This window comes from Engraulis encrasicolus, chromosome 18 (assembly GCF_034702125.1).
Source record: "Engraulis encrasicolus isolate BLACKSEA-1 chromosome 18, IST_EnEncr_1.0, whole genome shotgun sequence".
Taxonomy (NCBI): Eukaryota; Metazoa; Chordata; class Actinopteri; order Clupeiformes; family Engraulidae; genus Engraulis; species Engraulis encrasicolus.
This window is the reverse complement of record NC_085874.1, coordinates 8,047,542-8,064,166: the sequence shown is the minus strand read 5'-3', so window position 1 is coordinate 8,064,166 and position 16,625 is coordinate 8,047,542. Positions and strand designations below refer to the sequence as shown.

Below are 16,625 nucleotides of genomic sequence, written 5' to 3'. Positions count from 1 at the left end.
CAGTTGCTACATTTTTGCTACAGTGTCCATGTTATAGTACACCAGCCCATGGCCCACTGGTGGTCCGTTGCTGTGTTGGTGGCTATACAAAGACACAAGTTCCAACTTTATACTTGTTGAATCAATATAGGGTGTTGAGTATTTTTGTAACTGATGTGTTGTGTAACTTGTGGTTTTATTTTCATCGTTGCGTATAGCCTACATGTTATTTCTGCCCTTAAAATCTCAAACACAGTATTTAAAGGTTGCCATTTTTAAATCACCTGAACTCGTCTACAGTAGATGCTGCCGATAGATGGTGCTATTATAATAGACATTTTGTTGCACATTCTGAAATGCAGTACACAAGGTTCATATCATTGTTTAGGAGAGTGATTTCCCGAACCTATATACGATATATAGGCCTACAGAGTATGAGTGAGGGGGTAGGCTACTCATGGTATGAAAGAAAAGGCTTAGACGGTGCATGGCAAAAAAAAAAATGCTGTGGAACACTTTGCACCAGAATCTTTCACCACAACACACAGCTTTTCAATCACAGCAGTAGTTCCTTGAAACACTGCTGCATTGCTGCATGAACATAAAACATAAAATAAACTGACCAAAGGAGGTCAGAATTAGATCTCGTTTTTTTTTCTTTGCCTTTTTTTTTAAACATCCATAAGGAAACATCTCACCTCTCAACCTCAAACGAGACTTAAAAGCCAATAAAAATAATGCGCAACTGTAGTCTAATGCACCTGGTATTTTCACAAGGGACTTCTTCGGTAATATGAATCCCATTTTCAGGTTGTGCAAAGCTAGAAAATCTACTGGAGCCATTCCACTAGGCTACTGCAGAAAGGAATGTATTATTCATGCGGTGACATGTGTGTTTCTGACCTGAGAACATAGGGCCTAGATACTGTATTCAGGAACTCCCGGTGACCTTGAGACCTGTGATCTAAAAGGTTTCTAGTTTCTCAACAACCAGACACCTGGATGGAAAGAGCTGCGGGTAATTTATTGTCAATTTTAAAAAAAAGAACTGGGTGTTTTTTTTCCTGCTCCTGTGATGCACCCCTTTTTCAGTTTTTAGATAAAATGAAATGGTAGATCATGTTTTCAAGCAGCAGTCACTCAGTGAAGTCAGTGAAGGGGGGTTCCTTGGCCCCCAGAGCAGGAACTCCAGCTTGCCTTCTCCCCCTGACTGTCTGTCAGTGTCCTCTTTCCTTCGCTTCCCCTTGTGATGACAGGAATGGATGAGCTTGGTAAGTTTGTAAACTTCCTGCACAGCCATCTTGATGTTGAGCGCCTGTGAGGCTCTAAGGGTTACGTCATTGAAGGGAAATGTCAAAATGAAGTCACCCACGCGGCTCAGGGGCACCCCAGGGATTTTAACTTTGTTATCCCAAGGATAAATTGGAGGCTTATATTTATGTCCGTGAATTGGTGGTAGCTTTAGGAAGCTGCTTGATTTTTGCTTTGGGTTTTTCTTAACTGTCCGTTTATCAGGAGTTGAAATACAGGACCTGCTCTCATTCTCTGACCCCAAATCATGTGCCCTTGAATGGTCAACTGTCTCTGGCTTCTGTAAATGAGACAAGCGCAGCTTCCTGCATCCATGACGCAGAGCGACTGGTTTTAAACTTGATCCTAGACTTAATTGCAGGGCACAATTTAGGTTCTCATTTGAACCATCCTGAGATGGTTGGTGTGCAGTCGCAAAAGAATCTGTTGATCCCGCCCTGGTTGACAAGTGTGAATGACCCGGACACTTCTCAGAGATTGACTCCTTACACAGACATCTTGGAAGCAGGAGTACCTGAGGACTTCTTGGCGGCAGGGCCTGACTTCCCAAATAGCAAGGCCTCTTGTATTTTTGTTTCAAATATCCCCGTTGGCGAAGGCAGTCGATTTCCTTGTAGTTCATAAGGTCAACAAGGTCATTAATGAGTCCTTTTTTCACAGTTATATCGGCAGAACAGTCCAGCGAGAGAGCAGGGCTGTAGTTTACTTCCAGCAACCATGGCTTGAAGTTTTCATCAATTAGGATGTCAAAGCCAAACAGCTCTATACAGTTACGACGGGAGGGAATGGATGGGGCGATGGCCAGAAGAGTCAGGGTCACAATGTTGTTAATCTTTTGCCAAAGCAGTAGCTCATTGATCCCCAAGCTTTGCAGGAAGCAGCGGAATTTGCTCAGCGTCCACTTACAGCCCTCGCCTATGTGTTCTTTGTCCGTAGAATAGAAGGGTCCCAGTTTGTTTATGCTAGTGTTGGTTAAATGAGAGTAGAGATTGTTCAGAGCACCGAGGTTGAATTTTTCAGTGGCAAAACGAACCAAACCTTCCTGATACATGTAGATTGTCAGGGGGCTGAAGCTCTTCACGCAAACATATATTCGAAGGTCAAATTTATAGCCTGATATCAAAAGAGGATTGCTAATGTATCTTTGTACAGTGACAGAGCAGTCATAAACTAAGTCTTTAATGTCCTCAAAAATGAATATGCCTCTCCCTCTCGAAAGATCCACTGGCTTGCAAATCCAGTATGCACCCTCGCCACCGTTTGCTAGCCGGTGCTTTGAATACTCCTCCAAAAATCGAATGTAGTCATTAGGGAGATTGAAAGATATCGGACTGAAGTTGTACAGTGCTGATCCAAAAGTGCCCCTCATTCTTCTTAAATTCCGTGCCAGCCAGTCCTTGCGGGCAATGCCAACTGTCTTTGGGTGGTGGTTGAGTCTCTGCCAGGGCATGATCTTGTCATAGTCGGCGTTGCGGAAGGCGGCTGATCGCCAATAGAGGTTCCAGTCTCCTTCCTCCTGCCGTTGTTCTGCAAACTCCCGCCAGCCTCTCTCCAGAAGCACCTCTCGCACAAGCTCAGGTGCCCCTTCATGGAGGCGGAACACCAGCGGTCCAGTCTCACCAACACCTGTAGCCATTTCAAGCTCAGGTGCTGTGTCTGGTGCTGAAATGAGAGACAAAAGAATGAAACTGAAGAATAGTTTGTAGCCTAGGCCTATTTGTATGTAAGAGTATGAAAAATAATAATAATAATATACAGTATATATGTAGAAATATGTGCTTAACAAAAAATATTAGCTGTTGTCCAACAGCAATGTCAGCTGTCTATAGGCAATCCACCTAATGTCAACACGGCACAACAAGGCCCCATACATTTCAACAAGCTTATTTTTTCTCTATTTTCAGGTAAAAACAACCAGTCAGTCAAGTCAAACTTAATTTGAATGCAGAGAGAAGGAAGTTTTGAACATGAAATTGCTGTTGGACAACTGCTAGAATTTCCTTTTTTTTTGTTACGCACATGATTCTACGTGTTCATGCAGAGTGTTGATGCCCTCCATGAAAATGTACGATGTAGGCTACTGTAAATAGCGACAAAAATAAAGAGAATGCATTAAATGACTGAGAAGATGTGTCCAAACTTTTGGCCTATAGCCTTCTGTGTATTTTATAAAAACAGAAGTGAAGTACAGTAGGGGAGAACGGGGTTTAGTTGGTTGTCACATGCATCAAGTTATCTCAGCCTCTAAAGGTCGCTGATCAAAACCGTTGACACAGAAATGTTCCTAATTAGTGTCACAGGACATCTATGCTGATAGTGGAGGTAAAAACAGTAGCCTAACCTTGAGGTGAGACAACATAATGTGTTTTTCACATGAAAATGAAAATTTTGAGAAGTCTAATGTTTTTCTTCTCACTCATTGCTCTATGGGCTGACATCAAAACCAGTATGGCCATATGGAAGTACTAGCTGCAATTTTGGTATTTTTTTCTTAATCAGGGCAATTCATGTCGGAGCAATAGGCCTATTTAAAAAGAGTAAAACATGTCAGTTAGGGTTGTCACTCACACTGCTGTCGGGGTTGGTTGTCATTGCCATAGCATGAAGCATTTCACATTTAGCCTAGTTTGTGTGTAATATACACTACATTTGCATTTTTAAAGCTCTAAACAGTAACTTAGGCTATAAAAAGTTTAGCAAATGGACCTTATTTGATGATTTTGTAGCCTATGAGCTATGTTTAGGTTCACATTTCATTGAAATTAAAAATGTTGTATCACTTTTATTTAATGTTACAATTTCCCATTTTCCCCCGAATAACATTGTGACAACCAACCACATAGGGTGTGATAACCATTTGCGCAAGGTGCCTTTAACAGCCCATAGACTAGGGCCTAGTCACTAGGCTATATTTTGAAGAGATTCTACAGGATGTAGCCTATGACTTTACAAATGTAGCCTACACATGCTACAGCATAGCATTGGCCTATAGAACACACGCAGACAGACCGTTTGATTGACAGGTCAGGGAGACCGTGCGCTTCCCTCTGGTGGGTTGGCGTTGAGTGTTGACGGTGGGAAAGTGGTGAGGAAGTGTTTTTATGCAAAAGTTTGATATTGTAGATTGATTATAGGTTGTCTGTGTAATGGGACATGATTAGTGGATGTCGCACTGGTAATCTATAGCGCTGAGAAGAGATATCGCTGAAATCTGACGCTGCTTTAGAGCTGTGGATATTTCTCAGTCAACCGTGGAGATGGGCACTAAAAAATCGCTTTGACGCAAATTAAAAAAAAAATAAAAAAAATTCAGAAGCAGTTAACGTAACGCAGCTGTTAATCTCAGTAATTTGATCCTTTCCCACCACGCTGTTTTATCTGTATGGGTGCATGCTTGTGCACGCGTGTGAATGTGAAAAGCACCCTTTCGTCTCCCTTGCCATCCTCGCATTTGGAGTTTAAGTCAGAAGGCGGGGATAATAATTTCTCCTAATTTCAACAGCCTACAAATCATCTACTTTGTCATCCCATTAAAACTCGTCACTCCATCCCAACTCAAAGTGTCTTCCTTCGCTGTTATTAAAAGAAGAAGCGACGGCATTTTTAGGTTTCAAATGAATGGAACCAGCGCGTGTAGCCCACAATAGTTTGTTTGCCGATAGGCTATTCAATCACATGGCATTTTGGGTTCGTGTTTTTTGTCAATAACACTACTCGGAAATGTATTTGAACCTATTATAGCGTGTTGCACACGAAATGCCCCGTGTTAATGCAGACAAAGTTTTTCTGGCTATTATAACTTTGACAGACGAAATAACAACAATGCAGCGCAACGCAACTGCAGGCATTTCCGAAAGCGGTGTAATGTAGGCCTAGCTCCTGGCGGGCCGCGGGAAGGTTGCACTATGCATAAAATAAATCCATGAATAGTCGAAAGTAAAAACGGCCACTACTGTCAGGAAAAGCCCCCGTGTATTTGTGCATGAGTGTGTAGGCCTATGTTGAAGAGAGCTCCCGACGCGGTTGAGAATATAGGGATGGGCCTCCGCAAAAAAAGATCGATCCACAAAGTTTTGGATCGATATCGGATTTTTCGGACGTGAATCGATATTGGATCGTGGATCGATTTTTTGAACACAGCCTTACAACCAACCCCAGTCTCCCCCTAATTGTTGTGAGTGGCATGTTCAAACACAGCTACAAACGGACGCTCTTTTACATGGGGGCTATTTTAGCTTGTGCCTACCGGTACATGGAAACACTATTGGCTACATTACAGTCTGTTAACTAAGCGTCCTTTCAGTTGTCAACTAAAATAAAATTAGAATAGGAAACATGCTTCCTCTGAAAACGTGGTGCAGGGGTTAGTCCTGGTTCCAAAATAAACAAAGCCTAACCCTACTCCACCGAATGCGCATTACATTGACATGTTGCACTAGCTCACTGTCATATAATTCAATCATGTTCAATTATATAAACTATTATTTATTCTGGATTGCTTACCTGACAGGTTGCACACACCCTCCACCTCAACCCTTTCGCCCTCCTCTCCGATCCCCGGTTCATTCATCCTCACTCGTCATCTTTCGGTTGCCAGGACACGGAGCGCATCGCGCGCTAACGGAAGTGCAGCTTCCTTCTAAACTATCAGGAGGACTGAGAGAAAGGTATTCTCTATCTCAGCCTTACATCTAGACATTTTCACTTAATTTTTAAATCTTAATGCATATTCTGGATAGGTTTTAACAGTATTACTACACCAGGGCTATTTCCAAAAGAAGTTTATTAGTCTTAGACTAGGTTATTTGCAATTTTCTCGACAATAATAATAGGCCTAATAATAGGCCCTAATATCTATTGTTTAAAGTGCAGTAGGCCTAGGCCTAGCCTCAAAATAATAAAAGAAAATGATGAGGAAAATAAAATTAGGTATTTATTTATTTTAAATAGGTGTTTAACAACAGACAAAAGCATTTCATAAACTGCTATAGCCTAATAGGATGAAAACAAAAATGTTTTCAGTCTGGATTTGAAGATCCCAACAGAGCGAAATAAAATAAAACAATAGGCCTACATTTAACGGCACAGGCCTAACACTTGTAGGGCACATAGGCTAATATTTTATGTGATGGCATGAAAACATCCAAGTGGCCTATACACTCGTTCCTTTTGTTGCTGTCACCTCGTCTGAATTCGCTGTATTCAAATCAAATTGTGCACACTTTTTCAAGTTGCATTCCACTAAAAAGTATAACAACACGCCAAGCGCAAGGACACCAACAAGTAGCCTATGTACAACTTGTGTGTGTATAAATGTCCTTCTACTCTTGTTATCTGTCTTTAGTGAGGGGACCTATAAATCCGTTGCTTTGGTTGCTGCCAGTTTATCTGAATTGGCAGTGTTTGGGTTTGTGTTTGGGGCTGTGTCTGTGTCCTGGCACTTCTTCAGGTTACATTCCACCACTGTATACAGCAGCATGCCAAACACGAGGACGCCCGCAAGTATGTACAACTTAATTTCCACACAATAGAAGATACTGAGAGCAAATGAAAATGCGCTGCCTAAAGCTTCCCAAAGACGGAAACTGGAGAATGCTGCCCCTCTCTGGTCACTGAAGAGTACTCCATACAGAGCTGAGGAAAAAACAGAGCATTCATATTAGAAACAGATACAAGAATGGTTGGCATTTTTCTATTTAAAATGTCATACATGATCTACAACATATAAACAGAAAAGACTGCACGATAGGCCTACAAGGAATTCCCCAACTTGCCATTGGTCTGTGTCTGACTCTGTCATATAGCATCTGCCATTCCCCAAAGAGCAGGAAACACAAAGAAGACAGCCTTCTGGTCTGGATCAGGTTTCCATATGAGTAGACCGATTATACAGGAAAGGTTGATCACCGCAGCTGTGGTTAGACAACAACAATTCAAATAAATCATCACATAATATATTTTTAGGAGTCAAGTAGGCCTGAAGAAGCTAAATAAACTAATTGCATCATTGCTTCAAAACATTCCAGTTTTAAACGTAGCCTATATCCTTATGTGTCCTGATGTACAGATCAGACAATCTGTAAAGAACTTTGGCATGATCAAGGACAGTGCAAATGTATACAGTTTCAGTTTCTTCCAGTAAAAGCATAAACCACCCATTTTAAAAGTCTAACTATATATATTTCATGCGAGCAGGGAGTAGGTCCGAGTCACTCCAAAGTAAAGTTAAAAGTTTAAGCTGTTATTGTAACTGGGACAAATGAAGCTGACATAGATAGGTTAGACAAAGGGGACAATTCGCCTTTGGCTAAGCCCCGCCCTCTTTAGTTACAGTTGCTAGGTCGGACAGATAAACTTTGAATGCTGAGACATCAACGTGATTTATGCAGTGACTGCAAATCGCAGCAGTTATTCACTCCTAATAAATAAAAAAACACATTCATAGTATTGTGAATATAAGTATTTATTCTCTGAACGGTCATGCGATGCATCACAGCTGTTATGGGCTCTTCTATGGGTATGGATAGGCATTGTAACCAGCACCATGGTAAGCCGACCTCGCATATCTTTTGACCCCTGACTCAATCTTGCTAGACGAAAATGCAATCACACAACTTGATGGCTGTAGTCCTCTTCAAAGCTACCACAGCAATGTGTAATATTAACGTTTGGCGTTTATATCTTCAGTAGCTTAACAAAATCACGTCCATCAGCTGCTAGTCAAAACACTCCTGCCGTGACCGATAGTTAACTTTGCTAGCGGTGTTTTTTCATTAATTAGGTCAGAAATCCAAAATCCTACTCTGAAACAGGTTCGTGGTTTGCTTACAACCTTACTGAAAAGTGACACAAATGAGATGGTGGCATGATCGGAGCACACAAAGTATGCTTTTGATCCGTGTGTCGAGTGTGAGGCTGCCGAGACCCTTCAAGGCAGACAATCCAGCTGCTAGTAATATTAGTCCGGTTTTAGGTAAAGAGGAAAGCGATTACCACCTGTTACATTGCGGGGAAACTTTTGTCACAAATACCCCAGGCTCAATTTCCAATCATATTTTAATAATAATACGACCGTATCTCGCTAACTACTTGAAAACATGCGATTTCTGCATTGAGTTCAATGGAGCGCTGTCAAAACTGTCCGAGGTTTGTCCGAGGTCGTCCTTTTGCTGCGCTGTGATTGGTCAAAAAGCACTTTAGGGCGGGCCTTAGCCAAAGGTGAATTGGTGGATCCTTAATATAGCCTATGCAGTGGACTGGCTGAGTTTAGAGGGCCCGCGTCATGTATGGTCCCAGTCCAGCCCTGCCCATAGCACTTCCTCACTGGCTACAGATGTAATGAATGGATGAATTAATGTCTTTATTGTCTTTGTGCATTGTACAATGACATTTCTACAGTATTAGGCTCCAAGGTGCTCATATACAACAAAATAGGCCTACTAAAACACTGACTACTAATTTAAAAGAAAAATCAGGATTATAACTTCGCAATTAAGGGGGAAAAGTCCTTATCAAGTGCAATACGTACCTGTCTCCCTGTGTATTGGGATAGCCTCCCTGCTATTACAGAAGTTAAAGAACTTGCAGCCCCAAAGCAGATCATTACAAAGCCAACATAGTGCATTCCAAGGGCACATGTTGCGTACACCTATATGAAAAAAGAGAATGTGCACATCCACAAATGATTATCTTGAAGATGCTGTCTGTTTTGACCGAAAGGCTGTATATTTTGTCAATATACGTAGGCCTATGTACATATTGTATGTTGTACTTTTTACTTGTCAACTCAAAAATCATCTAGATTTGATCTGTAAATATAGCTGTAATTTAACTGTGTTTAATTTTTAGGTATATTTTGTGGTCAAAATGTCTTGGTGAAAAGCTTACACTGGTGTAGTCTCCTGTGAGAAAACTTATCTCTAGGCCAATGAATATGGCCATAGGAATCAGGAGTAAAAGTCGGTAGTCTCACAGTTGTCTACACGTCGCAAAGAAGACAAAACAGAAGGACTTTTTTTGTGTCAGCTTCTTCTTTTTCTCTAACATTATCCATACATACACTCATGATGATCACTGCCATCACTCCACACCCTGAAAATAGAAGATAGGGGCATACAAGTCGCCATAAGTTTCTTTGGATAAAAGCATCTGTTAAATGTAACGCAAAAAGGATGCAGTGTACGCACATAAATGTCAAGTGCCCATGACACAAATTATATATCTACAGTTAGTTAGCAGACACTTTTATAAAGTGACAAACCTGAATCAAGCCACAATAGAGAGGAGAGAGAGTAAACCACTGATTCTTGAGAAAGCGGCTAAAACATGTCTCTGCAATAAACTGCCAATTTTGTTGAAAATAAACTACATGTTCATGAACAAAATGAGTCCAGGTAAGGACACAGGAGTCTGTTACATAAATGTACAGTCGTTTGAAATATTGAATTGTAATTTTATTACTTTTCATGGCTATAAACCTGCCCACACCCTGTAAAAACAGCTGTCCCAAGGACAGGCATCATCATTTCAATTGACTTAACATGTAAAAATCACTGATATTATTGAATAATATCACCATGATGTGAAAGTCCATATTGAAGTGGTTCTGCAGATATGCACATAGTGCGTGTAAAGCAATATTTACTACTATTTTCTGATTGCTCAAAGTGTGTCCAGCATATTAGTCACCACCGTCAGATTTTTTTAAAAAGACAATAAAATCAGGTATGCGCAAGGTCATTGTCATTACTTAGGACCCCTTTTCAAACCTTTAGATCTACTGAGTACTTCACCATCACTGAAGCTCCTGTAAGTTTACTAATTTCTCCTCAATTTGATAATTTGTTTGGACACTGGTACTGTCCCAACCATAAACTGTCAACACCGTCGGGGGTTTTAATAGTATTATTGTTACATTAATGTTAATTATATATACTTTTTCAGAAGCGTCATGAAGCCCCTAAGAAACAGAGTGAAAACGAAGTGGCTAATGTGAGCAAAAAATGCACAATATGTAAAAGAGCGTTTTTTTGTCTCACACCGTCAGATGTCACCACCGTCAGATTTTGTTCCGCCCATCATCTTGTTCCATATTTTACTAAATTGTGCTGGTCAATGAAACATTACCAGACATGTTCGTAATAATTGTGACCCAAACTTATACTCCAGCCTCCACTGAGGTGCATTTGGAGGGTTTTTTTGTCACAAAACCTGACGGTGGTGACATCTGATGTAGTTCATGTTTTTGACAAGTTTTAAGAATATGCTTCCAATAAGTATCTACAATTATGTTGAATTGTAAAAGTAATTCACTTAAATACAGTAAACATGTTTTTTTTTACTTCTAATTCTGTCTGACGCTGGTGACAAAACCAAGAAAGAGCCCATTTTATGAAAAATGTAAAATATGGGGAGCTTGGCCAATACATTCACTGCACAGCCAAGATGTTCATCTATGATAATACACCTCTATATTTTGGATTTGAACAACTTAAAACCTGTTTATGCCACATTTTCAATAATCTAGGCCTACTTGCTAGAGTATCTAACAAATGAAGAAAAAACACATGCACAAACATACTGTGCACACACAAAAATTAAGTGTTTATGCTAGATGTCATTGACTTGAGAGGGCTATTTATTTTGCTAAATGTAGGTAATAATTAGGTCACTTTCACCACCTTCAGATTACTGTCACCACCGTCAGTTCTTAAGTCACCACCGTAAGAAGGAGTTTTGGACATTTTAAATGAATGTGCTTACAAAATTTTCCTTTGTAGTTGTTGAATTATCAAAGTAATAGCAAATTTAAGTCTACACGAATATTTGTGAAATTACAAAAAAATGTTTGATCTATTTAGCCATTAAGTAAGCATTGTCTGACAGCACATATTTTTAAATTAGAACACATGAAGCAGTATTAAAATAGAATGAAAGTGAATTTTCAACATTTAAAGGCGTATGTGTGAACCAAAAAACACACACAATCACTTAAAAACTCCAGATACATATGCAACCAAATCAATACACTTTTTATTGCTTTTAATTGTGTCTGACGGTGTTGACAAAAAACAAGGTATGATCGGAGAAAAAACGGATTTCTGAAAAAAATGGAAAATGGGGAGATTGGCCTTGTGCATTTCTGAAAAGCCATGACCTTTGTCCACGAGGATATACCATATTATTTTGTAATTCACTTCGTTTTTTTCTTTCAAGATTACAACCTGTTTTAGCCACTTTCTCAAGAATCAGTGAAACAAGAGTCACTTTATACAATGAACATGACTGTATTGGTAAGAGGTAAGTTCCTTTCTCTGATTCAACTGCACCAGCAAATGGAAGGCTGTCTCTCAAGAGAACAGTACTCTACACTGATGTGGAGATGGCCTCACCTACAAAGCATCCCAGAAGGATGTTGAGTGGACCTGCTTCGGGCCTCTCGGCCAGGGCTGCCAGCCCACTGGAGTTGAGGCAGCTGCTCACACCACAGAATAGAGGATCTCCATTGGACACATTGCCTGGGGAACACAAAAGCTGGTTAACCATTCATTCTTTGTAATATTTAACTCCCATAGTACAATAATTATACATACAGTGTGGCAATAAACTTGAACTGGGACCAGTGTACGTAGCTTACTGACCTCTGGCCTCTTACTGGCTTAATCTGTTTGTCACTTCACCTTTTCTAGGGGCATTTTTGCCTTTATTTCGATAGGACAGTATGAGAGTGAGTGGGAGAGAGAGATGGGGGGAGGATCGGCAAATGGCCGGGGCCGGAATCAAACCCGGGTCACCGGCGTAGTTACCCAGTGCCCTACCGTTAGGCCACTGCACGTCACTTAACCTTTACAAAACCACATATTTAAGTTCTGAAATTGGACTAATATTGGCCTGCACCTTACAATGTACCTTCAATCAGACAAGAACCATTTCAAACCATAACAGTCGTGACAACCATCTTGGTTTTATTTATCTCACTGTGCGTTTGGGCAATAAATGTTATGCTCTTTATTGCCTTTCTAAGTCTTCTTATTTCAAGTTCTTAAATTGGTTTAGCCTATTGCCTTATAACTGACATGCGTTTTATCTTGAACCAGACAAGATCTGAATCACTTTAAAATCTAACAATGATGACGATAATCTTGGCTTGATGTATCTGACTGTGAAAGCTCTAGTACCTGTCTCTGAAGCTGAGCCGAGGATGAGGGACGATATTAGGTTGCCCCAAATGTTGGACGACTGGAAGGCGAGGAAGAATATGCCGAAATATTGACTGATGACGTCTTCGCAGTTCCTCTTGTCTATCTCAGCTTGCCGGTTGGCGCTCATGGTGATGTAGGTACTCAGCAATGCTGCCAGCGGAGATGCTCCTAGACCAATTACAGTATGGCAGTCACCACCAAACTTGGCCTAGGAGAGCACAAGAGGTTATGGTTAGAAGACAACTTCATTTATGCCATAACTACCAGAAGAGGAAAAACACCAGCATGACTCTAACCAGCTGGTATGTTTCGTCTTCATGTTCACGATACCATCTGGGAAGCTCTCACAACCAACACATTTTTGATTGACGCTCCTCATGAAAAATCCTTGTATGTGATTAGATTGACCAACTGTCTATCATCTTTACTGACATGCCACCTCAGCCACTCACATTGAACTCAACTTGTGATGCAGCTGAGAGGCACGGAATGAGAGCACAGGCGGAAGCAAAGCTACACAGGACTTTTAATTATTCAATCCAGTTTTTACACCTCTGATAACAACTATATAAGAATACTGGCCATTAGGCCTATTGGTATTGGCGAAATGTAGGTCAAGGCTTTAGCAAAAGCAAGGTTAGCCCCTATATTATAACCTTACTGCCACCACAATTGTAATGTCTGTCTTAATCTGTTACTTAAGGCTCTCTGCACTGCCATAGCAATGTTGTTATAATGTAATAGAGTATTTTCAGCAAATAGTGAATAGGCCCGCCGGCGACCTCATCTGCAGTAAGAGGCTACGGTTGTTTGGATGAACAGGAAACCCAAATGCTCACAGGACCTTATGAAAAAGAGTTACATGTGTTCATGCTGGGATACTTCAAGCCAGTCACTATGGGGCTGTAAGGTGTCAGTGAAGGTTCAGTGGTTACCATCCTGGCAAGAAGTTTCCGATGGTGTATACGACGTAGCCTCCAGTACAGATGACAGCCGTCCACTTGCAGCCCAGGTAATTCATTAGTGGTGGAGATACAAACAATGAGGAGAGAATCATCATTGAGTAGACCACACTGACGGATGTCAGGCCCATCTCTTCCTCTGCGTTCAAGCTACTCTGTGTGGATAAATAAAACAGGAGGTTGTACCATACAGCACATCATTCTGTGTCTATTGAATCATTTTGTGACTAGCCTATATGTTGAATGTTTACTAGAATCAACATCTGATCCAAGTTACTGCATGTGTGTGTCTTATTTGCAGGGGGTACCAAACAAACATTAAGTCTCTCCCACATGTATATACACGCGTGCATGTGTGTGCGCGCGCACACACACACACACACACACACACACACACACACACACACACACACACACACACACACACACACACACACACACACACACAGGTTGGAAATAGTAGGCCAAGTGGTAGTAATGGGTTTTTTCCCCAACAGCAGTAAAATGTTCCACAACAGTGCATACTCTTGAACGTCATGTGTCTTCTTTGATGTGAACTCAACTTTTCAGCCCTATATTAAGGCAGTAACGAAATTAGCCTTCTAAAAATCAGACCTGTGTTGTCTCTGTGTGATGCTAAAACATTAATTCATGCATTTGTTAGACGGACTACTGCAATGAGTTATTTCATGGCCTTCCATCTAGCACTACAAGTAGGCTTCAGCTAGTGTGCAATGTTGCAGCTAGGGTTTTGACAACGACCAAGGAATGTGAACATATTTCACCAATCCTAGCCTCCCTCTACTGGTTGCCTGTTCAAGCCAGAGCTGACTTCTAAGTCATTTTGCTCACATACAAAGCCCTACTGATCTTTCTGAGCTTCTCACACCCTTAATTTATTATTATTTTATTTTATTTTGTTTTATTTTTTGTTTTATAGTGTTTTGAAATATGTTTGGTGATATCGCACTTTAAATGATGATGATGATGATGATGAGTATTATTATTAGTAGTAGTATTAGTATTATTATTATTATTATTATTACTATTATTATTATTACTATTATACCACTTGTTGTTTGACTGCTGTGATATAGGCCTACTGGTACAGGAGGCCCAGAGTGAGAGATCGCAAGCTTGTTATCTAGCCTTCCAATATTGTAGAGACACTCAAATGCCAAGATATCTGTTAAGTTAGGCCAGTTTTATTTTACAATTGTCCTTTCATGTCTCTCTAATAAACAATTAATTCAAGTCAATGATGTTCAAGCACACAATTTGTGTCATGTACAACCCAATCTGCTCTTACCGTTTGGCAAATAAATTTAGTTATGAGCAACTGAACGGATGTTTTGAATAATAACAGCCCTTCTTTAAAAATCACATAGATAAATGAGAGTCTTCTCAGATTCATAGATGCCATTTGTCTTTAAGTAGGCCTACCTGTAGGCTTTGAAAACTCCCTGCAGCTGTGAAGGCCAGACAAAATCCAGCAGAAGCAACAATGACATTTTTCAAGTTCCTCCCCATGTTCGCTCTGTGCAAATAATAGTCTTTCGTCTAGTTCTGTATTCCCACCCAGCAGTAGGCCTACTCCTTTAGTTGTTGCAGAAAGGGAAAATATAGAAGGGCATTCAGTCGATAAGCTTTTACCTTACACATCATAAAAGAAATACCAACCTCCTAGCACTGTGAGCTGATGCATAGGCCTACTGTAATCAGTTAATAAGCAACATACATGCCATAGTTGTAAGTGAGTGCTTATTCGGGATACTGGAGTGCAGTGGTGTAGTCTACGTAGAACGCGGGTATACGGAGTATACCCACTTCTAAATTTCAGGAATTTCAGTATACCCACTTAAAATTGATTGATCTATTATTTTGAATGGCACAAATATATACAGTATACCCACTTCAAAAAATGCTCAAATATACAGTATACCCACCATAAAAAAGTAGACACACCACTGCTGGAGTGTTTATATGCGGAAACGCAAATTCAGGATACTTAATATCCCGATCATATTCGGGATACTGTACTGCATGTATAGCCTACGCATTCAGTGATAACAACATTCTTTCAGGGAGCAAAGTTCCTAAAGGGAATACTTTAATGAATACAGCATAGTTATGTATAGTCATTCAGAACTGAATGAAACCGCTAATTTACGAACTGAGGCGATGACATATTTATATGTGTTTAGTGTAGGCCTATCTAAATAAACTTTAGTTACATTTCATTAAATGTTCATGAAATATTATTACATTGAAAACAAAAGTACACAATGACAAAACTTATTTCATTATTACAATTTTATATTACATTTGCTACACATATTTTATGTAGACTATGTTTTGTTGAACCTCTCTTGCTGCTCGATAGGCCTACACCAGGTGATTTCAGTCGCCACTAGATGGCGACAGCCAGTTCACTGTCATAGGTCAGAAGCCTTATGCTTAGGGGTGAAAGTGGGCAGGTGTGCACAGGTATAAAATGTACAGCAGGTGTGCAGTACCGGTAAGAGAATAGGTGTCATGCTCCCCAAAATCCACATTTGAAAAAAGTAATGTCTGATATTTAAATATAAAACGTGTACAACCATACTATGCCATTTGAAACAAGTGTCCAGGCACCGGTATGAAACGAAAACTACTTTCACCCCTGCTTATGCTTAAATGTTGAGGTTGAAAAAGAAGCCATTCAAGGGAGTGCTGTAGTGTAGTGTGCAAGTTCATCGATCCATAGATGGGAGGAGCCACCCGACTAACATTTACTAACATGTTGTTCCCTTTCTGGAACACAAACCTTTGGATGCAGTTTGGTTCCGGCTACATTCCGGCTTGTCCTGCCTTCACATTTCCCAAACCCTCTCTCTCTCTCTCTCTCTCTCTCTCTCTCTCTCTCTCTCTCTCTCTCTCTCTCTCTCTCTCTCTCTCTCTCTCTCTCTCTGATGTCGAAATTGATCTTGAAAATTTCACATGCGTGTGACACCCATCCATGCACTGTGACAAAGACGAGCAGAGAGACTGCATACAAATCAACATTAAAGGGACAGTTTGGTCAATTTCAACATGCAGTTGTATTGCTCACGCTACCCTTGACTTGTCAGTATCTGGTGATGCCACATTTTTCGGCTCAGCCCTTTCCGAGATATGAGCAATTCTAATGGGG

At 40.5% G+C, this 16,625-nt stretch overlaps 1 protein-coding gene and 1 pseudogene across 1 annotated transcript; both read right to left on the bottom strand.

Moving 5' to 3' along the window:
* Positions 1-982: 982 nt before the first annotated feature.
* ttll2 (tubulin tyrosine ligase-like family, member 2) lies at positions 983-5,879 on the bottom strand. Its single transcript, XM_063222318.1, has 2 exons — positions 5,794-5,879; positions 983-2,952 (listed from the first exon to the last, which is right to left on the bottom strand). The coding sequence occupies exons 1-2, from the start codon at positions 5,858-5,860 to the stop codon at positions 1,097-1,099; spliced, it is 1,923 nt and encodes a 640-aa protein (XP_063078388.1). The 5' UTR covers positions 5,861-5,879; the 3' UTR covers positions 983-1,096.
* A 519-nt stretch (positions 5,880-6,398) lies between these two features.
* Positions 6,399-14,983, bottom strand: LOC134468760 (protein unc-93 homolog A-like; annotated as a pseudogene).
* Positions 14,984-16,625: the final 1,642 nt, after the last annotated feature.